This window comes from Ixodes scapularis, unplaced genomic scaffold (genome assembly GCF_016920785.2).
Source record: "Ixodes scapularis isolate PalLabHiFi unplaced genomic scaffold, ASM1692078v2 PGA_scaffold9__187_contigs__length_104089568, whole genome shotgun sequence".
Taxonomy (NCBI): Eukaryota; Metazoa; Arthropoda; class Arachnida; order Ixodida; family Ixodidae; genus Ixodes; species Ixodes scapularis.
The window spans coordinates 22639611-22664204 of NW_024609884.1; the positions used below are offsets into that span (position 1 = coordinate 22639611).

Here is a 24594-nt window from a genome sequence, read left to right on the forward strand (position 1 = left end):
TCTAAATTTTTTTTACTCATAAAAGCACTTTTATTCACCCAACTCACTAGCACCCTTGTGAGCTGTCCACTTTCTTGTTTTTAAGTCTAGGGTTTGCAAGATGCTGAAAGTTCACCAGCTCGCCAGCATCTTCTTGGTTATTTCTGAAACGATATTATTTATAAAAAAAGATATTTAAAAGTTTATGCTATGTTAAAATAATTTACGCAAGGTTAGGATACGTTAATACACGGTTCTTTGAGTAAAAAAAAGGGAATCGAGTAACTAACACAAAATTGCGAATCTGCGCCGTACCTGCAGTCATTCCGAAATCTCTCATGGATGGCGGCCTTCATAGCTAAATGTAAATCTTCGATAGTTTTCTGTCGTCCCAGACTGCTAAGAGTTACGAGTACCCTGACGCATGACCTGCAACTCTGCCTATACATTCATTCAGCCACTCATTTTCTTTCCTTCTTCGGTGAATATTAAACATTTCGCAATATTTAATAGCAGCTACTAGGTCCCCAGTCGTCCCGTCTTCAACCAAGAATCAAATCGTAAAGTAAAGCCACGCCACCACGGGATGTGAAATCAGCAAAGAAGCATCATGTCGCCATGTCGTCATAGCGCGAACCCAGAACGACGACACGAGTCTCTCTGACGACAGCTGAGGTGTCACGGTCGCCAGGCCGGACACGTCCCAAACTTTGCAAAACGTTCACTCGAGCCGCGTCAAATTTCCGAATTGGAGCGCCATGCTCGCCCGGACCACCCTCGCAAGCTTTAGGACACGCGGCAGCCATGGGAATGCAAATAGCTGGAATGTCGCGAAAACGGTGACGCCCCGCCGTATAAAAAGCACTCGGCGACGTCGGCATACCGACAGTTTTTCTCGTCTCTAGCGATCGAGAGCTCGTGACAAGTAGGATGAAGGCCACAGCGGTGAGTTGGCTTTCCCAAGACTAGGCGCACGCAAGCGCCTCTTCCGCGTTCGCGTCTTCGGATATAGAAAGGTGATAGTGTTGCAAGATCATTCTCGATTCGCAACTGTTTCGTGTCATCGTGTGGCTGCGATGTGCGCACGCAGCCCTTTTGAGAACTCTTTTACTTTTGGGTTTTAGGCATTATCAGGACTTTGATCGCTTTTATGGGGTACGTAACAGGCACAAAGAACTCATTTCAGGTTTTTTAAATATAGTAAAGCATCTCTTTTCACCCTCACAACTAGGAGTGGTGGAGTGGTTAACAACCCGTATTATGGTTTCAGGTAATGTCTTATGGTAAGTAGAGGTATTAAACGAAGCAAGAAAGTCGGTGAAAGTTTTATGACAGAAGAAAAAGAAAATCTTTTAGAGAATTTTCGTGAAAATTGTTAAATTTTCACAAAATGTTCTCAAATTTCGTGAAAATTCGCTTTTACTATATGATAAAACCGACTGTGCATTTTTGGGTGTACTTGAACATGCTTTTTGTAAGACTATGTTTTGCTTTTCAACCACAAGCAGTCCTATTAGGCTGAACATGTATTCAAGCCCACCACAAGCAGAACATAGGCTTGTTGGTAACATTCGTAGGTCGATATTTGGCGTCATTCGCAGTTTGCGGCTGAGAATTGGAACACCTGCAAATTTTTGTACTCGTGTGCTTGCTTCTTTTTTCTTTTTTTTTTGGGGGGGGGGTTGAGGAGGTGGGGGTTAGGGGGGGGAGGGGAATTCTGGTTACTTCAGCAAAATATTTGTGACACCGCAAAACAAATGTAAAATTTAAATCGTACTTTGTTTCTTTAAGTCTATGAATATAGGAATTTGCAATGAAGAAGTAATCTGACGAAAATATGTTTTCTCCAGCTTAGTGGTGTCATGCTTTATCGAAGAAATGCTGCTAAATTAATAAATGTAAAATTGTTTAGATTTGCAAACGGGTGTACGACTAGATCAACGACTTTTCTAGTATATTGTATTGCGTCAAGCGCCTCCGCGTTCAATGTGGAACAATTCACTACGTCAAAAGTGCGAAGTAAGACCTTAGAAGCTACTCATTACCGTTAAGAGTAAATAGCATACGTGATAGCAGAAATCTACACCTAGTCTTTAAATAAACCGATTTCTTCGGTATGTCAGCTTTTCGCTAAATTAATAACTGATTAATAAATTAAACCGAGAAGCCGTTTATACGGCCAACGAGTTATCATTTGGACCTATATATTAGCTGCCCTTTTTTATAAACGTGGGTAAAGTTGCAGGAAATGTGCTTCTGAGTACACGAACGAACGCACTCATGCCTGACCTAATACAAACACCCTACTTATAAATCTTTGGACGTACGCAGAAGTCCAAAGATTTATAAGTATGAGCGACTTATGTATGAGTCCTTCACGGCTGGACGCTCAGTTTTACGCTGAATCAAAGATTCCATGCTTCCAATTGAATGTTGAAGTACGCAACATATTGACAGCCCTAATTGCATACTCAGCTTGAAATTAATTTATTATGTTCTTCAGGCTCAGCGAAGGTCGACATTGTTTTACAAGCTCCCGGGAAGTATGCAGGTAATAAAGGCCTGGTAAATATATCCCACGACTACTTCAGCTCCTAGTCTATGATCTTCGGAGTAATGCAGTTGACGCGTTTTAAAACTTCTAGTGGCCGCGCGTTTCCAATAGCAGTAAGCTCATTAGCTTCATTCAGATTGTTGTACCGCTTTTCCCGCGTCACCATAAGCTGGTTGCGCTTCCCTTGAGAACAGTTATTGGTGTTTTCGGTGGGTAGCATCTATTTAAAACTGACTCACAATTTTATCTTTTAGGTAGGAAGCAAAATAGCCAAATGAGTTATCAAGACAAAGGAAGCCTCACCGGTAACAATGCAACCAGAAAAAGAAAGAATACTTAAGTGGCTGATAACAGGTTTTTCTGTTTAGTCACATGGCGAGAAAGGAAGAGGAATTGATACAAAATAAAAAGAAGCAAATAAAAGCAAAGAGCTAACAGTAGTAGAAACGGGAAAGCTGTCGCCGTCGAAATAGCGAATCGGCGCTCCCGCGATGGCGAAACGGTAACACGGAACGGCAACCTAGATCCAACGAAGCATGTGGGCATCCACATTGCAACCTTCTGAAACACTGACCCCAGGGAGCTTCCCGCCGCAGCTAGCGAAAGGGAACCAACATGTTGCGTACAGCCACGTGACAATGGGACTTGTGCAACAATGAACGCCCTCTGACCGGGACGGTATCGCCATCGGCGAAACAAACCAATTGTACGACGGTCTTCGTTAGATCGATCGACTCTCCATAGGTTGTGTCTGTATGTATCGTGTCGAAATGTTGTGCCCGCAAAAAGAGGCATGACGACGCGCGGAAACCAGAATGGAGGAGAGAACAAAGCTCAATCCGAAGCATTTACAGAACCGCCCACTCTAACGTATAATATCTTGCGAGGCAAACGAACCAGTAACACATCTTAATCTAGACCCTCAGTCTAGAAGGAATAAACTAACGGAAAAAGCGACACAAAACAATTTATCCATCCTAGTCTCCTGGCTTAATCTGTCTGCGTCATTGTGTCTGTCATTGTGGCCTGAGGCAAGCTTCTGTACTCAAAATATCTCTACCCGTGCATCTTCTTGTTCTGTGATAGTTCACGTGTCACCCTAAACATTCAAGGTAATCGCTTATTTTGAAAACTGAATTACGCAAAACCACGCCTCAAACTTTATTATGGGAAATACAATGCAAGGTTGATCGAACTGTTAAAGGGAAACTAAAGCGATTCTGTATTTGAGTAGGAACACTGAAAACGTCTTCATTTTGCCTCCAGGATCACAAATGCGTCGTCTCACATCACGTGTGGATACAATGTGTTCATTGCAAATTAAAGTCTAATTGTAAACAAAAGAAAACACCAAAAAGAGTATACCTATATCTTTATTTCGATGAAGCGAGTGGTGAAGCTTCAAGGCCCTCGACAAAAACTGATAAACCTTCTCGCGTTAAGGTCCCGTGAATGCTACAGAAACCTGATAAAAGGGCTGGATTATGAGCAAATTTCCTACAGCTTCTGATATGTCACTCGTTGCTGAGTGTTTGGGATGAGGGATATTGGATCGGAAGAATTAAGAATAGAGCTACAAAATTGGCGCGTATAGGGAGTATTCATTGGCTGCCACACCTGTGTGCGCGGTTGCTGATCGAGTGCTGACGGCGAGCTTTCGCAGTTCGTTTGCAACATGCAATGTGCACCATCAAGATTTCCGGCCTTACCGGACTATATTGTGAGCACCTCCTGAGCATGCGCTCTAAACATCGCCCTCAAATATGGCATCCAGTGAATACCCCCTATACGAGGAAGCGGCTGGCAAGATATTTGTGGAAGGGTTACAAGTTACGACTTGTATCCCCGTCGCAGTCCGCATCTAGAAGCTGTATTTGTTTTCTCTAACCCGGACAAATTTATTCTGCATTATAGAAGGCTGACTGTTTCTCGCGTTCAGCTGTCTATTTTAACGCTTTTCGAACGGAGCACCAAACGCAGTACCGAAAGCTACTGGAGCTGCTTCTTTAAATATCCCACGTATCCTTTCGCGGTCAGTGGCCGACACCAGGCAGACTCGTTTCTCTATCCTGAAGAGAAAACCCTGACCTTCCCTAAGCACTTCAGTATAAATATCGTTGGGCGGAAATGTGGTTAAGGTTCAGAGACATAGTTATTATCCACTGATATCTAGGCCTGCGCGGGTTCGTAAGTATGGGTGCCGTTCTACTGGCATTCAATCATTCGTGAGACGTGAGGGTCAGAGAAAATCATCGAGGTCACTAGACGTCTGATCGATATTTCTGTTACCAAAAAAGATCGCTCGCGCGAAACGAGGTGATGAAGCATGCGACGACGCGGCGCCGCCAAACAATAATCCCAACTGCGCCGACGACGGTTCAATGCAGGTAATCCTGATGTCAACGCTGGCCACGGCCCTAGCTGGAAGCGTGCGCAGCAACCAAGACTGGGCCGTCTCGGGTGAGGACATCAGCATGACGACGGTTCTTGCTCCGACAAAATCAATATTACGTACCGTCCACAGCGGGTCGCATGGAGACACTTCTTTTCTCCGGGATGACAGCTTACTAACGAGCGAGTAGCCCCGGCATCCAAACAAGTCGATCTGGATACGTCCGACGGACGAGCGGCGAGAAGAGTTACTTCCCGCTTCACATTGTTTAATGGAGCCAGCCCGACTATAAATAGCTGTTTGAGCGGGGGACGCCCGGGTGCCGGCAAATTGCTGAGTAATCCTAATTGTGTCCGGTGTGTTGGGGTCAAGCACGGGATCATGTACGGGACGGCCCAGTAAGATAAGAGAAGTGGCGACCAAACGTCGTTGCGTCGAAATTATGTGAGCGGAGAACAAAAGGGGGACAATGGAACAGAGGCTGCTTGGTACAGAGTTTTGTAAGGCCCGAGTCCCACTAGAGTGATAAACAAGAACAACCGACACGGAGAATCCTCCAACACATGCAGCATGCTCGCATGGTACCTTTGTCTGGCGTTTAGTCGTTCGGTGCTCGTGAAGTAAGCACGAGTGATTGCAAGCCTGCCAAAGATACCCTCGCGTGTATGATGCTCGTGTTTGACCATAGACTCCGTTATACTGCAAAGTCTGTCAAATGGCGAAAGAATATAATCTGAGGCTCGTCGCTGTCGGTTGGTTCTCTTTGTCGCTCTAGTGGGACCCGAGCATAAGAGCGTCAGAACTGAGGGTTCTGTCTGCCAGAATTATCTGCTTGACAGAGTATGCAGAGAGATGTGCACCCACCCTGGGTTGTTTCAAATTAACGAGTTCGCATAATGGCGCGGAAGAGTCGGAATTCTTAAAGCTAAGCAACAAGATGAACACGCATTGAATCATACCGCAATTTGTGATGTGTAATACGTCCAATTTTTTGCATTTCTGTTTGCAGGGAAGGGGGTGAGGGAGACTACCCATAAGTTTTTTTTTTACTCACTAATTGTAACTAGGGAGTCTTTCATCATCTAGAATACTAAATATTTGTTTCACATTTCTTAATACATATTTGACAATTTTGATCATAGTGTTATATTTCAGGCGCGGAATAATATTAAGAAATTCAGACCCGCCAACCAAAGAAAACATTGAATATTTATTTTCCTGTGACCGCTAATGACAAGCTGTATAAACCGGTTTTTCATTAAATTATTTTGGATTACCTAATCTTAGCAACCCCCGTCCTCGCTTTATCTGAATTCTTGATTGTAATGATCTGATATAACAACCCTAATGCTTACTCGTTTCTTTAGACATAATATGCATTGGTGTTCATAACCAATTGTTTAAGTTAGTGGCAATATCTGTTACGTGCATAGCTCTAAACTGAATGCGTTCTTTTCTCTGAACACCATCCTCTTTGAGGCATAGGGCATGCGGATTCTCTAAGTAAATAAATATTAAATTAGATGGAAAGTCGTACTAACATACTGTTATTTTGTTTTCATTAATAATACAATAAAAATTGATCAATGACCATGAAAACACTGATTATTTTTTTCGCAGAGCGACAAGGTCACCAGGCGGGACCCAGTGAAGCTCGGCAACGAGTTTACGTTGTTAGGAAGTCACTTCCCTCTAACCAAGTACCTGCGGCTACTCAACAGCTATCAGGCTCTGCAGCCAGTGGATGGTCGAGCAGCTTTCCCGCCAGCACCCGTCCGCTCAATGGTCATAGTCAGTTCTACGCATCCGGGTCCTCATCCTCCAGAACCAACGAGCCCCTGAAAAACTCTGAGCCTCAATGGAAGAACCCAGGAACGAGCTCAGATTGGCCGTCCAACTTTCCAGCGGAGCAGACCAGTCCCGCCAGAGAAGCTGCACAAGCCATTCGTGGCAATAACGGCAATGGGTATCGAAAGCAGAGTTATTTGGCTCCGTCCAGTACTGCGGATGGCGAATGGAAACTGCAGGTTAATAAGCAGCCGAAGCAAGCATACAGTTCAGACACCGGTTCGTCAGCGCCTTCTCGCCAAGATTATTCTAATAACAAAGGTGGCTGGCAAGTTAAAAACAGCGAATCTGGACAGGCTATGACTGCGGGCGGACATGAGCACGTCTTTACCATCAAGACGGTCAATCTGGACAGTCATTCCTCACCTCATGGGGACCATGCGTTCTTCTCCGGGGCAGGCCCTATGCACAGTTCCTTTGGGGCTCCAATGACGGAAAAGCAGATCTACATTATCAAGACCCTCGGTCCCGACCACTTTATGGGTATCCAGATGAACCAGGCTTGGCCATCCGACTGGGACGTGAACTATGCTGCCCAATTTGAAGCTCAGATGGGAGGTGGATGGGTCCCCCCCTCGACAAGTAGCAAGAAGCAAGTCTACTTCATTCGATCGCTGCCAAGTACCATGATGCAGCAGCTTCCCTTCGGCTGGCCAGCTGGAGTCCGAAGACCCTACAACAAGCATTCGTGGCATTAGATCGATTGCACAGCGTTTTCTAATTTGCTCTCTCAACCCAAAGACGTTTCCTCACTACATTACAAAGGAACGGATTAGAGTGTCGGTTTCAGCCTAGGAACGACCAAACACAGGCAGGGGCCCTGATCTACACGGCGGGGCCAAGCGGGACTGAGGAATCGGGACACCACCAGCTGCTGTGAATGGCCAGCTCCGCACCGCCGACCAATCAGAGCCGGCGGCGATGTCCCGATTCCTTAGTCCTGCTTGGTCCCGCCGTGCAGATCAGGGCCCCAGGATGTCTTTGTGTCGCCTTTTGTCTTACGTGTTTAGTCTTTTATTTGTTTCTTGACTGCCTCCAATAGGATTGCCAACTCACAATGAGATATCTTCTTTTTGTTTTCATCGTTTCTCACACTGCCCGTGACGGGCTCAGCTTGCATCGTTTTTGTGATGAATGACTAGGTAGGTATACTGCGGCCGGTACTTTCTTCCAGCTGGACGCTGCATACATAGCTAATTATTTCTTTAACAACTGACAGCTTCACAAGAAAATACCACTTTTAGGTGAAACCCCCCTCTCGAGTTTGACTCTTCTACCCTTTGCCCAATATATTGATTAAAAAACAAAGCTTATGAGCGCGGAAGAGCAACTCGGAAGTGTGAAATGACACGCAAGGTGACACACCATGTGTTTTGTGAGCTGTCTGTAACCCCACATGTAAACAGTCGGAAAGGAACGGAGCAAACGAGATCAGTCACGAAGGCCACAGCCATTATCTTCACTGTCATCGGTATACCGTCCGGGCACTAAATTTAATTGTTTTGTTTTTATTCGACGTACGGTTTAAATTCGCACTGTGTGCACAATGTGCGTAGTCCACGGAAAACATCACACCCCACCCACTGCGAATGCCTCAAAGCAAATCCGTTGATTATTGGCCGAACTACAGGAAGTAATAAAACCATTTTCCGAAGTCGTACTGTGAATCCTATGGTTGTTTGACTAACCTACCTACCCTCCGAAGCAGAGAACCTCTGGATATGAGCGAAAAAGGCTCCGTGTCTACGCGTCAGGATTATAACACGAAGGAATATGAGAGAAGCCGGATGTGTGGCGTCTTGCTTGAGTGTGCAAGGGTTTGCTCGGTTCACTTTCAGTGGCGACGATTCCAATCTCGGAACTTTCACGTGTTTTTGCCATTTGGGTTAACTCTGCTTAAGTGAGGGGACCGTGTCGTGGAGCTCGGCATAGAAACGGGAAACCAGAGAGCACTCACCGATCGTGCATTTTGAGGGCCACGGACTGGGAAGTCGGACGGCGGTTTCTGCTGCTGTCGTGAATATTTGATTCGGAAAGAAAGTGGCATGGGACTACACACGAATAAGGAATTACGCGAGAGGGGGAAAGAAAACGCGATATGAACGGAGCCTAAAGGCCTTTTGTTTTTAACGTCGGCGCCGCAAAGTTTAAAGAAATAATAACGAAAATATATAGACGTTTCGTAACCGCAGACAAAAATACATAGAAAAATCCAGCGAACTATTATCATTACGAAAAACCCGAGAGCGCGTGCACTTATTTTCATAAATTCCTGTAAAATATATAAAAAGGGACATTCAAAATAAATACGGGTGCACAGGAAGAAGTGTACACATATGGCCATTTTATAAAAGCCAGATTACTTTCATCTATATAAACCCTTTAATAGGATTCCCGCAAATATACTGAAAAAAATTAAAGGTAATTAATTACCTAAGATTTTTTTCTAAATTATTTATAAGTTTAAATTACCCTCCATTACCTCCGCCGCCCCTGCCCCCATCTCGAAAGAAATTTGCACCCGTGAAACTTGAGAATAAATTGAGTAGATCCCGTTCGTGTAGAATGGAAGAGTGGAACACGGGAGCCTATATGCTGAGGGCAGGGCCAGGCAAAATTATGCGGGTCGACGGGCGATTCAGGTTACTTTAAATAAACACGCTCCATCAACTTGATTGTAGCTTCCTTTATATGAAAATTGTTTTCATTAGGATAATTTGACCTACGCACCCGTTGTGCACAGTATATGCTTGCGTTGTGCCATCCTTCGGTTGGCTGCATAGTGAAAAAGAATAAGAACAACTTCTGCCTCTTCACGAGCAGCATCTTGCGGAAGTTACCGACACTCTAATCATAATGGATGCTCTTGGATGAAGCTGTACATCCTTTCAAAATGCCACGTGAGGAGACGTACATTTTGAACCTCTCTTTTTATTGCGTTTCGTTCAATTACTCGCAAGTCTTTCTCAATCAAGACTGGATACCATCGATGAGAAGATTATACAGAGTTGCAAGTTTTCATTTGAAGTAATATAGGTTATCTTGGCATCGATCCCTCAATGCCTGACCTACTCACGATGAGATCCCCGGAAATATCTAAATTAAGCAGTCAAGACGGGCACGTTTTAGTATTACGGCGGGGTGAGTGTTCCAAAATGCGTCTTTTGGCGCAACGGAGCGCAAGGACGGACACGTCAATTGAAGGGTGACGGAGGGAACGCGCGATTACGGCGCAGCCGAGCGCGCGCTGTCATGGGACGAGGTCGGGGGCGAACAAAAGAGATGGGTGCCTTTTGCGAGTAAACAAACGCACGAGGTGCGCAAGGAACGGACGAACTTGCACTCTTTTATATATACGTATTATGCTCACGTTGTATGGGTCCCTCCCAAGACTGCTTCTCGTCAGCTTGTTTAAGCAATATTGACGGAAGGCTCTGACAAAAGTCCGTCAATGATTCTGTCAACGATGGCGAGTAATAAACCGACTGTCAGCAGTTGAGGGTGCTTTGAACACTGAAACATGGGGCAACTATGCAGCGGCGACATACGAGCCAGGAGTTTGCGCGCGTGACAAGCTAGACAGCCGCCACAACGCGCACGGTGACAAAACATCGCCCGACGGTCGAAAGTTTTCTCCCCTCCCCGTCGTAATCCTTAAAGAGAAGCTGTTGGTAATCGCACGCCTAATACAAATATTGTCCTCAATGCACCAATTCAATGATACGAGATTCTATAAGTGATAATTACTGCAATTGAAGTTAGAGGAGCTACTAGGTTGGGGAGGGGGAGAGGAGTGCTTACGGAAAGTTTCAAGACTCGACAGAACGCAGGCGACTCAGAAAATATTATAATCTGAACCATGCAGAAGAACGGCTTACGGAGAGGCTTTCTATGGACGCGCTTAAAAAGTTATAACGCATGAATATGGTTAGTTCATTTGCCAGTATGTACTCAGTGTCTCCAACAAAATTTGTGTAGTACGTGAAGCCAAGCAGATTAGACATTTTATTACCTGGGTAACAAGTTCCCGTTGGCTGTAAAATATTGGGTGTAAAAGGAATGAGACAGGGGAGAGAAATATCCGATGAAAGTCTTCCGATCCCCTTCGAACGCCTTGGGTTTACGCTCCTGATCACTGAGGATATTGCAATGGACGGTGTTTTGTTCCAGCTCACGGGTGTGGCAGTTTTTCTCCGGTCTCGTCAAACATATCTTGAAAGTTGCTTCGGGACACGTTATAGAATGTCAACCCATTACTTCAAACCATCAAAAATAGTCATGAAGATAATAGCCAGGCTGTTTTTTTTTTGTGTCTATACATTTAAAATACCACTTCCATGCGTTGCAATTTTTTTATTGGACAGAAATTCACAAAATTAATGTATTTTGAATTGTTGACAACAGATTTCTTCAATTTTCTGTCTATGCTCGTTTTTTTTTAATTATTTTACACGTAGTATATTCGGAATTGAGCAGTTACGGAGAGAAGAAAAATCTTAATTGCAAAATAGTTCACTACCAAGGTTTTAGAGATGTGAAAACGAAATATCGTCAGAAAGCACGAGAAATTACATATTACCTCTTAATTTTACAACGGGAGCACGGCCTCAACTTCTGTTTCGACATTAGAGGGGTAAAATGTATTTAATAGTTCTACGGAAAACAATAAAAAATAAATCAACAGTTTCAACAAGCTTGCCTACAACAAAAATATAATGTCTTCAGTTAGGCAGTAATGTTTTCAGAAACACTGGCTTTGCTAAGGCAGAGGCAGAGTTTTGCTGCGGAAAGCAACGTCAAAATAACCGCATTTCGAGTACTTTTTAATTTTATTGTCATAGTTCAAAAATAATTCAAAATCCAGTAAGCCTCCCCCCCTCCCCCCCCCCCCCCCCCCTTTTCACTTCTCCTGGCATCCTTCTGAAAATATTTATCAATCAAATAGAGCACACCCTTATGCTTCAAAATTAGTTCACTTAGAAGACTGAAACACTTCGAAACTAGTGTATTTAAATGTCTAACGAGGCAAACAAAGAGTCAATAATGCTTCTAGGCGCAATTGAACATATTAACATCAAATTACGTGTGCACTATTCTATGATTACTATTTGATTGCTAACTCATCACAGGCACACATGATACCTAAGAGTACCAGGGCATTCTGAGATGTATTATTTAGAATCGATAGATTGCTTCCGTCGAATGCACGCATGTTGAATGAATGGATCCCGAGACTTTGATCACCATAGAGCTAGGGCCACCCTAATCGTCGCATCTGTGACGAATCCTTAACAACTCACATCTAACAGCCGATCGCCCAGTTCACACAAAACACACACCATCGTAGGAAACGACGGCTTCCTTTGTATCACGCTCGCCTGTGTACTGGAGCACGGATCGCGAACTTGGCGCTGTTCGTCTTCGGCTCATTACTCCGAAACCCAATCCGCCTCTGACGCGCGTGGAGCATCCTTACTTCCGGACCCCCTTAAAACGAAGCGATCCGAGCGTCCGGCCGCATATCCATAATCAAACTCGCAGCAGGCCTTCTTCCGCCTAGAGGTCAGCCAGCTAATACGAGTCTCATAACGAACGCCGGAGGAAGAGGCGAAGCACGGGGGCCATCCGAAAAAGCCACCTATGGCCCGGGCGTCCGAGCCACCAGGCAAGGGCCCCTCTCCAGGCCCTGCGGAAGAGGGAAGGAAGGAAGTCCAGCAGCGATGAGTGGAAGCAGGCCGGACCCGCTCTTCGACTCTTCGTCCATCCTCGGCCACCGGAGGTCTATTCTGAGAAGGACCATTGCGGGCGAAAGTGGAACGCCAAGTGGCCAACCTCCTCCGAGCTCGGCGGCAGTCGAGGGAGACACGGAGGAGGGCAGGGGGTCAGTCGCGGGTGACCCCTTGTCACTCTCTTCCTCGCATTGTGGCACGGGAAAAGGCGTGGAGTGTAGCGGCCATGGGAGAGGGCGCCGAGGGAACCTGAAATAGCGCTCCAGTGATGGCGTTTTCGCAGTCTTGCCACAGTATTCCTCCTTGCCGACTCGGATGGGTATAAGTACGCCGCTGGTAGAGCACTGACTCAACACGTTCCTTCGCCTCCTGTGACTCGAGTTACCGGTGAACGAAGGCGACAAGCAGCGATCCGAAAGCGAGAGTTGAAGTTACGCCGACCAGCATGCGTTCCTTGGTGAGTCCTCCCGGTGCTTCTCCGCGCTTCTTGTCCAGGGCACGGTGCCCGTCGGCAGTCGCTCTCTTGCAACACGGACCCTGACACTCCCTGCTGCAAGTGTGCAACTGCTGAAGGTATCCTTGTAGGCAGTCTTAGGCTAACTCGTGTACACAGTCGCTTCTGTATTCTCACCTGTTTTTGCGGGAATTTGATATTCCAGGACGCTATCGTGCGCGTTAACTGGCGAGAGTATCTTGCTGCCAATGCATCGAGCTCTTTTCGTCCGTTTTTAATGCCCTTCTAGATAGGACTGTGTTAGAATCGTCAAGCTCACAAAAAAATTGGTCATCGGAAGAAGTGCTTGACTTAAAAATATTCATTGCGTTCTTCCTTCATTGTAAATAACAATTGGAATGTGACGTGAATTGCTTAAAATCATGTATATTATCTTAAAGAAACCAAATGCTTAGAATCGCAGCAATACTAAGTAATTGCAAAAAGTTCATTGCTTCTCCTTAACTGTGAACCATGCGAGCAGTCCCGTTTATCTTGAGGAAGGCCTTACTGCCACCGTTTTACCCTTGCTCATAGTAAAGGAGGGAGCGGCCGCGAGGTCACTCGGTGAGGGGGATTACTACCGGATTCCGCGCAAGGATATTTACATTGAGTTCAGACACGCGTAACGTAACACGTCACTGCTGAGCAGAGACTCTTCTTTTTACTTTTCGACTTTTTAGCTTTTGCTGGAATGTAACATCAAACGCTCTCAGTGTCTGATGAAAGAGACTAGCTTGAGGTAAAGTTGGTCTAACGGCAAAGGTAGAGGCGGCCACAACTGTGTCAGGATGCAGCCAAGCAATAACCAGATTTATAATATCACAAAAAGTGTTACTTCTCATGCGTGTATAGGTCTTGCTTCTTACATATTTCGAGTTTTCACACTTCAGCTATTGTCTTTCTTTTTTGCCAGTCCATTCGTTTATCTCCGTACGTCGTGCAGCATCATTAGGTTTAGCGTATACTGTATTGAAATAAACTATATACAATATGATAGCTTCTCAAGATTGTCAACTTTAAGCCTGGGCTTGCTTTGTGTCAACCGGGCATGTTACCAGTTATGGTCTCTTGTTCAGCGTTCGAGGGTAGATGTACCTATCTTCTGGACAACGACTAGGATTCCACTTTGTGCAGCGTATCGGTATGTTCTCGGTTCTCTCAGGTTGTGGTAGCCACCCTGGTTGGGATGGCATTAGCCGGAAACCTTGGTGGCGGCGGTGGCGGCGGTTGGCAAGGTGGTGGTGGCGGAGGCGGCTGGCAAGTCGGAGGTGGCGGCGGGGGTGGCTGGCAAGGCGGCGGTGGTGGTGGCTGGCAAGGTGGCGGCGGTGGAGGTGGTGGAGGTGAGATAATGTATAAAACAAATATTTCATTCAAGAAATTTTATCTTATGTATTACCGAACCAGGGACAATGTTGTTGTCAAGTATTTTTTTCGAATACTTTTCACAAGTGTTGCAGGTACGATACATACTTTCTTAAACAAAACAAAAAAAACAAAAACAAAAAATACATAGGAGAACAAACCAGAAACACCTAGTCACGACTCGTGTGCCGAGATTAAAGCTATCGGAAACTTCTATATACTGTAAAACCCCTAATATTCACGAGCCCCTAATTTTTCACGAATTTCGCTACTTCTAAAAATCGCAAACTTTAGTGGGTGCGAATATTTCTATTATTTGTAGGAACAAATTCCAGCCTTTAGAATTCGCGAAATTTAATGGTCGCGAATATGATTCCGGTGCCCAATTCGCGAAAAATCGGGGCAGCGAAAATAAAGGGCTCTACAGGAGTTTGCGTTTTCAACTTTTTAAATCAAACGAACAAGCTTGTAGCGGCCAACCTTATAAAGTCCCCGGGGTGTCTGCTTTGCTGTACCGCAGCGTATACGTCAATGTTTCGCTGGTTTCCTCTTTGCGTGTATGCTGCTTACATTCGACGCTTTTTGATGCAGGCGGAGGGAAGCACGTCTACATCATCCGCAAAGTCAGTGGAGGTGGCGGCGGAGGCGGCGGCGGCGGCGGTGGCGGCTGGCAGCCAGCCGGCGGCGGTTGGATGCTTGGCGGTGGCGGCGGCGGCGGTGGTTGGAACCTCGGCGGTGGCGGTGGAGGTGGTTGGCAAGGCGGCGGCGGCGGCGGCGGATGGCAAGCCGGAGGCGGAGGCGGCGGATGGCAAGCCGGAGGCGGCGGCGGTGGATGGCAAGCCGGAGGCGGCGGCGGTGGATGGCAAGCCGGAGGAGGCGGTGGCGGATGGCAGGCCGGAGGCGGCGGAGGTGGTGGCGGTGGAGGAAAGCATGTCTACGTCGTGCGCACCACCAGCAAATTCGGAGGCGGTGGCGGAGGAGGCCATGGCGGCGGCGGCGGCGGCTACGGCGGGGGTGGCTTCGGCGGAGGTGGCTTCGGCGGTGGAGGCCACGGAGGTGGCGGAGGCGGCGGTGGCAAGCATGTGTTCCTGGTTAAGACGACAACGACCTCCACCGGTGGTGGCGGAGGTGGACATGGCGGCGGAGGCGGTGGATGGCAAGCCGGCGGAGGTGGAGGTGGATGGCAAGCGGGTGGAGGCGGCGGAGGCTGGCAGGCCGGAGGTGGTGGAGGCGGCGGAGGGTGGTGGTGAAGCGCTAGTCGTTAGCTTCCCCTCAACCCATTGCGCTTGGCTAAAGTCTCTACTTTTTGTGTAAGTGAAATTTAATGAACGTAACACGTATTCTGCGAGGACAATTAGTGTCATCACTCCTCTGGAATCTGGTTGAATATTTCGAATAATAAGTAGCCAAAACCAAAAAAAAAAAAAATTAGCTGTAGTCTTAATGAAATTGTTTCTAAACTTTACTTGGATTTCGTTATTAAAACATTGATAAAATAGTTGAAAAGCTTACTTGACGATATTCTTATGGCATCAGATTTAATACTTTCCTGGTTTCTGAACTATGAACGTGACATTTTAATATTAAAGTACCAACAACGTGTTCTTAACGTCGGACGCTGTTTCTCAAGATAATTTCTTACACTACTTTTTTTTAGACGACAACTAAGACCAACGCCTGCCGCACCCTGGTGCCCATGCCCAAGACCAAAGCACCTCATCACACTGCGAAAAAGGATCCTGTATATGATTGTACAAAGCACTATGTTCACGTTTAATAAAAGAATGACCAAGGCGGAGACGCCGAAAAACAAAGTCTGTGTTTTGGTTCCTCAGCACGTGAGATTCTTCAAATCAAGAAGCTACTTTGCGACTGAAACGACTGAGCTCGACAACGTTGATGGCTTACTCTTGAATCCAGTTGGATTTTGAATATTTCAGTTCCCACTGAAGATGTTGCTATCACATTATGTTAATAAATATCCTTTAAGAAGGAACGGTTGCATCGTTTGAGGGAATAAATCTCTTTACAGAGTTTCAATCACTCCACCAGACGTCAGCGCTTAGTTTTAATAGATGTTTAAAAATAATTCAGCTACTTACAGATACGATATGTTTCATTTGATAAAATAGGGATTCGCTGGACAAAATTAAATCGGTCGAAGTTTATCTGCCCTGGAGGGAAATTAAATTATTAAGTTGTAAAAGAAATTTGGACCACGTTTTCGTGAACACCAGCGAATGGGTAGTTCAAGGAAACCACAGCGGCGCGTTTGGCCTCTAGTTTATTTAGCTTCAACGAGGACAGGATTGTTGCCCCGTTGTATTGCGCAACTAAAGATAAAGAAAGCCGCAACATCTTACGAAATCTCCAATGTCAGTCGACAAGACAAATGTTTCTTTCGTGCAGCACAGAGAAGGAGAGAACAGCTCGCCCGGCTGCGTAAGCAGCACAAAAAGCCTGTAGACAGGAGCGAGCTAGCGATACTCCGATCTTTTGTTCCAGGGTTGAAAAGCTCTTTGCGCAATATGGTTGGCCTCCCCAGTGCGTGTAAAGTTCTCCCAGCGGGGAGATGCAGCGAAAAGATAACAATATCGCTTCTGTAACATCCTCCGAAACCGGAAGTCATCTTGACACAATGGATGTTGAGCATAACTACTTCCGGCTTGCATGAGAAAACGCGCGAAAGCAAGCGGTAATCAGTACACGATCAGGGTCACGCGTGAATTTGTTACTAGCTTCTGCTTGTTTTTATTTATGCCCGCAATTAAATGCAACGAGGATGCTTCTGCCGTCTTTACTCATCTGTTTTGTAAGCTCTGGTAACATTATAAGCACGTATAGACACTCAAAAAAGCGTTTTCGCGTTAGGATAAAAATTTCTAGTCTAGACTTGACGTTTGCAACAAGACGTTTCGTTGGAGTAATGTTTATTTCCGCATTTTTTTTAAATTGTTTTCCCCTTTATGGTCAACTTTGGTGTAGACGCCATGTACAATTCCTGCTTTGCTCTTTTATACTGAAATTAACGTTCTAAAAAGTGTTCCGGTAAAAGTTAAAATGTTTTCACAACATAAAACAAAAATTTTCGCGTGTAAAATATGCTTCCCACGGTCCAGTCGGTGCTTAATATAAGGACAAAAATTATATATTTTGGCTTTAAAAAAGCGACGACCAGTTGTCCTCTTCGACGAGTTTCCGTATGACGAATGGGCAACCGACGAGTTGGCCGTCGGCGAGTTGACTCTCAAAGAGTTGACCTAGACCCGTCTCCCGTATGGGAGACGAAACGCCTGATTAAATTGTTATTTGTGTTATGTAAAGTCATTGTCGTTTGTGTAATCAAACAAAATGGAGTGTGGACCAAGTACTATACTCCGTTCACATTTAAACTGAGACTGGAAGCTCTGCCTTCAGCGCGAGCTTCCAGCCCTTGCTAACGCGAGCCCTCGCTAACGCAAGTGTGAACGTGCGTGCACGCGCAATATACATATATATATTTACATTGTTTTTGCTAGATGAAGGCACAGTCTACAGACGGGAACTCGGCGTCCACTGACCTGAGTAGAAATCAAGCGCGGGTTGGTAGTATGCTTTCCGGCGGTAGCCAAACTGCGGCTCTTTGAGGGTTCAAGAGCGGCTCACAACTCCCTAGTAAGCGCCCCCCCCCCCTCCCCGCCTTCCCCTCCTGCGCCTTCAAAACGCAAAAGGTTCTAGAATTAAAAAAGAAAAGCTCACAGTCTTGACAGCCTTGCACTACGCTACGTACATGCAGCTGGACAGCATTTTGACACCATGATGTGTCCAGTGACCCTGTTTCCTTTATTGTTCTATAAAGAATTTCGAAGCGCATACGCATAACGGGCGTCAGGGGCGGTGACTGGCTAATTCATTTTTCATTTTTGCTTAGCCGTTGAAGAAACGTTCTGCTGTCTGGTGTTATTTTTTGTAGTCGACAGGTACACTTGACCCCTTTGGAAAGGAGCATGCGGAACGCCAGTTCTCCTGCTTCTTGCACAGGTCTTCCAGTGACGTCAGAACGACGCCGAGCTCTTATTGGCTGATCGAGAAAAAAAAAATTGTGGATAGACGTCAAGCATTGAAACATTGAGGTCTACCCACTATCCTTTCAATGAAAGACAGACCGACACGCCGGCTTGAGCCGGGGGGTGTGGGCAAAAGGGCGCACGTTTCGCATGGGCGTCATAGCATTTCAGCATGCCGCGAAGCTGTGTTGCCGTTAGTTGCGCCGAAAGGTACAAGAAAAGTAGCGGAGAGAGCATCTACAAGTTCCCGGCAGACTCTGAAAGGCATAGAAGGTGGATAATAAACGTGGATCGAAAATTATGGTCGCCTCGCGTGAACGACCGTTTGTGCGGCAAGCACTTTCTTGGAGGCAAGTGCGGCTTCCATTTCAATCTCCGTCCCGAGGCTTGCTTATGTGCAGGGAAACCGTCGTCTGATCGAGACCACCCGGATTTGGTTCCCATGGTGTTCGCGAACAAAGCACCGGCCAAGCGCTCGTCGGAGGCTCGCTACGCCCCTGCTACCCAGCCGAAGGGGATCGGCGACAGAACGGCAGTGTTGTAGGCGTTACCGAAAAAAAGTAACGAAATACGTTACTCGTTACCTGTAAATTAAAGGTACGCGTTACTGAGCTACGTTGCCTAAAAATAAAAGGAACGCGTTACCGCTACCGATAGAAAGTAACGCACGTTACTCCTGCTTTACTTTTTAAATTATGATTTAACACGTTTTACGGTTTTGACGATGCAGGTATGCATAAGCCGATATATCAAGAAACATTATGTTCATGCAGAAACTGAACATAATTACTTTGTCTTTTTTTACGGTTTCACCTAAATACTGACGAGAAAAAAACGCAAAGAAAAACATGGCTTGACGCCTAAAAACACGGAAAAACTTGGGGTGTAATTGTAGTAACGAGTAACGTAACTACGTTACTTGAAGCAGTAACGTAAGTACGTTACCCATTACTGTGTCGAAAAAGTAACAAGCAGGTTACTACGTTACTGAAAAAAGTAACGCGCTCCTGGTAACGCTGCTACTTTAACGTGTTACCGCCAAGACTGCAGAACGGATAAAGCGTTACTGCTTGTCATGCCTTGTGGTCGTGAGAGTAGGAAAAATAGCATACCTTGACTTGAAGACGCTGTGTGTATTTATTTAATTAATAAATACACATCCACAGACACACAGTCTGCTGATCCCGCCGGCAGTGCGGAAACCGACTCGAAGTAATCGTAGGCCTCTAGAGACTTGTACGCCTGGACCGCGTCGGCCGTGAACTGGATTGGCGAAAGAACTAAATAAACGACGACGTGAGCCGTCGACTTCGGTGGCAGCTACTTCACGTCGGAAGTCCAGCAGGCCTTGTTTACGGCGTACGGACCCTCGAAGGCAACGCCGTACACTCAGTTTGTTTCGATACCGCCGCCGTTCAGGCTCGGGTAGCAAGCTCAAATAGTGGCAAAACATACGACTTACGTTGCCAGGAACTACGGCTCACAAATAAAGCTAGAAGCGTCCGTACAACGTCAACAACGAGCGCACGCCACTCAACACAATGGCGAAAACACGGAGAGCCGGGTCGGTTTCGCCCACATAGCTACCGCGCATGCGCGGCCTTCCGGCCGTGTTGGTTAAATAGGGCCGCTCCGCGTGTCGGTCTATAGCGCTTCTTGCTAAGAGCACTCCCCCCCCCCCCCCCCCCGCCCCCCCCCCCTTTTTTTTTTTTTTCTGCGGCTTTTTGATTTTTTTAGTTTTTTTTATGCGGCTTTAGCTCCATGTCACTCTGGCCGCCCCTGCGATATACTGTAGTCACACACATACGTCCTACTATCATGTAAACAACAGCTGTCAGGACCAATTGCGGTCGACCACAGTTAAAACCCATTCACACGGCAGTTTTTAGCAACACCCGACTGCGTTTTGGGAGCTTCCGTAACACCACCTAGAATGGTCAAAGCCGGTGCACTAGCATTTCGATGTCATCAAAGTGAGATCGAGCGCAGACACAAACTGGAACCGGACGCTGTGCCAGCATTCTGCCGGACCTCGTGTACATTCAACGCGTTGAAGGACTTTCGGCGTCGGACTCGTGCCCGATTGCTGCTGAGTTGGTTCCATCCTATAGGGTGACGCCGTTACGGGGGGTAAGGGGGTTAGGTTTTCATTATTCTAGGTGGTCTTGTCTTACGTTGAGTTATACTACCGCGAGTTACCGTGCCAATTAAGTGCTGCGTCGCTTGATTGCATAGTAACTCGCATTCGTATCTCGACTTAAGCCCACCTTGTCCAGCGATGCTGCTAAAATGGTCTTTGACCAACACCTCCAAGACTTTTAGGCCAGAGTGCTGAATTTTCGGCGTCACACAGAGGATGCCAACGCGGGCGCAGATTAAACACGAGAAAGCTGCGTCAGCGATCGGCTGGCGTAATCTGCAGCATCGCCAACGACGGCCAGCATAGCGAACCGCTCACTTTTTCAGAATGCTGGGTGAAGCATTTAGAAACTAGAGTGCTGAGGGTGCACGTTGACGGTCCAGAGATGCCATTGAAACAATCAAGACAGGTCGTGAGACGGGGATTCGAGGCAGTCATCTTCATCATAAAAAGATCTAATTGTTTCTCGAAATGTATGTCAGGAAAAAAAAACTTCTTTTGATTCGCTTTCAGTTTTCTCGGTAAGTGTTAAACCTGCAACACGGGGAGTTCTGTCAGCAGGGAAATTAAATAGATAGGGGGTGAGAACGGGCAAAATAACTATCAACTTACGGCTCATCATGTTCGCGCCCTTTTGCCCTGTCCTTTGTTTGCGGTTCCATCGCAGGGTGCTTAAATGGTGACCGACGCCTTGGCTATGCTACATGACGTTGTAGAAACGTTGTTATCCGGGCAACAGAGGTATCATGTAGAAAAATGTTGTTGATGTTGTTGGTGTTGTTTACAAAGGAATAATTTTACATACATTAAGTAAAGTTACTAGATAAGGGCTCTCTAGAAGTAGCGACATTCTTCGAAGCGCCGACTGCGTGACGGTACAGGTTTTAGGAAGCGAATGGCGGCGCACAGCAGGAGACAAAACTGAAGGACGCTATTTTGTTCCAACGGAATATACTTTGTCATTTATATTGATTGTCGTTACTTGGAAAAAGAAGTATCAATTAACGGTAACAGGTCACCTACGGCTTTATTTCAAGTCGGTCATGGCGTTGATTTCAGAGGTCGACTCGATATATGTTATAGTCCCAGACAGCTGAAAAAGCGCATGGTGTGGCTAATTATATTCGCGGCGCGTCTCGCTTCGTGATTGACTCTTCGGCTTTCTGATCAGCTATTGCCGATAAGAAACCTTATCATCGCAGAGCGATTATAAGATGACTGGGACTTGAGTTATTTCAGCTGCTGGCGATCATGAGTGATGTTGCGTGACCGAAAAGCATCCTGTGATTGCAATTCGCGACTGGCCAAACACTCGCTGTAACATCTTTATCTGAATTTTTTTTTAATCGGCGGTATTTAGCGCGTAGTTTGAGGCCTGAGTGTCAACTGTGACGATGTTGGTTTAAGAATGCGATGAACTCCTAGCTGCCATCGTTATTTCTACCAACACATATCGTCCAACCGCAGCTGATGATAAGTAGCCAAGATTACAACTCATGACGTCACGGCGAGGAAAATTCTAGTCCTGACGTCACGAACTGACACTAATAGCAATGTATTTTATTAGTATTTAAATATTAACCGAATTGAAATTGTAAATTTTGACACTAACAAAATGACACAATTTTTATTTTTTTTGCTTGTTAATATGCGTGCTTTAACGTAGAACCCATGAATTACAATGTCATACACGATTAGGTTTCACAATGTGAATCATAGGACGAGGATACGTTTGGGGAAAGGAGGGGGGGATACAGGTAGAGTAAGCACTTTTTTGCAACCTATTTAAAATATGTTTTAGAGTGGGTTAAAACGTGTTTCAGCTGGATGCGGCGTTGAAGTGAGTAGAAAAGTGATCCCATGGATAGTTGTGTTTGATTGTCAGATGTTCTTTTTCCTGGTGTCACGTTTATTTCGATGTCGCAGGATTGTTGGTCGGCAACTTACCAGCCATGCTTCGCGTCTGTCCCCCTTCTCCCCAGTCTCCAGGGTTAAAAAAGTGTCAGTTCTTAACCAGCTCGCCTGCATCCTTGCTATAACCTCTCATATATTCTTCCCGCGCGACCTATCAGTCCCGAAAGCTGCTTACCTGACGAGTAGAAGTCAATGCCGCAATCTAATGCGACGAATTGAAGACATGGGTGACTAGTATGCCCCACAAATCGTCTCCCCGCTCGTCTCCTAGGTGTATTTCTCTTTTATGCTTGTTTTTTTAGTCATTTTCTGATGTTTTCACGAGGGTAATTAAAGTCTAGGTAATTCCCACCTGCCGATGTCTCTGAAATCAAACGGTTTCGAGTTTTCCACCTTATGTGAGAGGGGGCGCTGGAGCTTGTATCAAACCAAGATAACATTTTATTTTTTTAAGAAAAAAAAGAACTTTACGTTGCGGTTATTTGGTACTAAAATGTTTCCTTCTATTAAACGGTACGTTATTTATTCGGTAATACGCACTTCCTTATTTTATTAGAAAAATTTTTTCATCATTCGTTTGCATGCCGATTGCATTAAAATTTGCTCGCCTTATTAGCCAATAAGGTGTAGACTCTTAAACTCATGCTGAGGGTATGACTCAGATATACTTACTGCATTATAAAATCCTGTGTATAAGGTTCGTAGAGCCGACATACCTAAACGCAATATTCTCGGGAAAAACATTGACCAGAAGTCGAAGTACGCGTTCTTCGTGATGGTCCTCAACGCCCTAGACCAATGAGGTAATTTGGTATGAGGTACAATTTAATTAATTCGCCACCGGGCCCCAGCGGAAGCTAGACGAAAATGTACTTGCGTAGCCAAAAGAACAAAACACTTAGGTACCGCAGATGAGTGTAAGAGTTGCAACAAGGGGGAAAGGAGGAACCGGAATGGAATGGCCATTGCTTCTAATGGAAGCACGCCAGTTCCAGCGAAGGGCACTCCATGAGCTATATATACTAGTATAGCAAAAACGATAATGAGCACCATCTTCTCCCGGAGATGGCATTATCACCACAACCGTCACACAAACAGCTTCGCACACCTAAATCTACCGATTCCGTCATATTTGCGACATTTACGGTACAAGGAACCATAATTTCTTCTTCCCGCACATAACATAGACCATTGGAAGGAGCCGAGAATGTCGTCGAAAGTGAGTCCAGCGCCACCAATCATAACTGCACGATGAATGAACTTATGAGCCGGTCGCGAGCAGGTGCCCAGCGGGGAGCGTGTTTATGTTTGCCGAATATTGGCTGAGGACAAACGCACGTGACTCGGTGACCTCGCAGGGTCACCATGTCGACGCCGTGACTGGTGCGCCGAAGAGGCTTCAAAATATGGTAGAGAAATAAAACGAAAATACTCTCGCCGGCGCGCGAGAACCCCGCAATCTTCTGTATAAAGGGGGGCAACGCATTAGGTACGGACCCCGTCTTCCGAACTTCCTGAACTTCCTGGTCACTTGCGAGTCGTGGTCTCGATATCGTGGCTGACCCCGACGGTCAGCGCCAGGCGGTGCGGGCGCAGAGAGCGCGACTAGTTCCCGGGGAAAATAGCTCTCTCTCCTGCCGGATGCCAACATCCGATCGGTACCGTGTCGCTCGCTGGCTGCATAAGCTTGTCGATACACATTCAACGCGGCACTTTCCAGAGCCTACTTAGCTGTGCGCGATTCTGCTTGCCACTGCTGAAATCTTATCTAACCGCCAGGTAACTATTCCTCTCTTAATGTTTGCGTTATTTTAACAAAATAAATAAAATGGAAATAAAAAAGAAGCTTCATTTTTCAGGCAAGTTCAAACACTCTTTTAGGGGCGAAGCTCCTTAGGGTCTAGCCTTGTCCGTCCGTCCGTCCGGCGTCCGTGCTCACATATAAAGAAAAAAAATGCTTGCGCAGTCGACAGGATTCGAATCTGTGCGGGGAGACCCCAATGGGATTTCTAGTCCATCGCCTTAACCACTCGACCACGACTGCGGCGCGAGTAGGGGGCTCTGAGATGTGGTAGTAACTCTCAAGAGCTGGGGTTTCTGTCATGCATGGATAAAACGTTGCATGTAGCCGCTC

General features: G+C 46.1%; 2 protein-coding genes and 1 long non-coding RNA gene across 4 annotated transcripts; all 3 read left to right on the forward strand.

Annotated features, from left to right (window-relative positions):
• The first annotated feature begins 527 nt into the window (after nt 1-527).
• On the forward strand, nt 528-8434 carry LOC8034540. 2 transcript variants are annotated; one of them, XM_029979427.4, is made up of 4 exons: nt 870-924; nt 2483-2530; nt 4921-4993; nt 6546-8434. In XM_029979427.4, the coding sequence occupies exons 1-4, from the start codon at nt 910-912 to the stop codon at nt 7469-7471; spliced, it is 1062 nt and encodes a 353-aa protein (XP_029835287.3). In that variant the 5' UTR covers nt 870-909; the 3' UTR covers nt 7472-8434. The 2 variants fall into 2 exon arrangements, with proteins under 2 accessions (XP_029835288.3, XP_029835287.3); XM_029979428.4 differs by lacking the exon at nt 2483-2530 and having other exon boundaries at nt 528-924.
• Nucleotides 8435-12871: 4437 nt separating this feature from the next.
• Nucleotides 12872-15010, forward strand: LOC115319437 (protein FAM98B; the record flags this gene model as incomplete). The annotated part of the gene is made up of 3 exons (XM_042287155.1): nt 12872-12959; nt 14161-14338; nt 14952-15010. Coding segments are annotated over exons 1-3 (249 nt in total), but the record flags the coding sequence as incomplete, so codon positions are not given.
• A 574-nt stretch (nt 15011-15584) lies between these two features.
• Nucleotides 15585-16087, forward strand: LOC121832978. The gene is made up of 2 exons (XR_006076876.1): nt 15585-15670; nt 16018-16087. It is a non-coding gene; the product is annotated as an uncharacterized LOC121832978 (long non-coding RNA).
• The last annotated feature ends 8507 nt before the right edge of the window (nt 16088-24594 follow it).

What these genes read in the sequence shown, in the direction of transcription:
- LOC8034540 (XM_029979427.4), top strand. An exon ending in AGCTCCCGGGAAGTATGCAG is followed by an intron (nt 2,531 to 4,920) that starts GTAATAAAGGCC and finishes GGTTCAATGCAG; the next exon opens with GTAATCCTGATGTCAACGCT. An exon ending in CCAAGACTGGGCCGTCTCGG is followed by an intron (nt 4,994 to 6,545) that starts GTGAGGACATCA and finishes TTTTTTTCGCAG; the next exon opens with AGCGACAAGGTCACCAGGCG.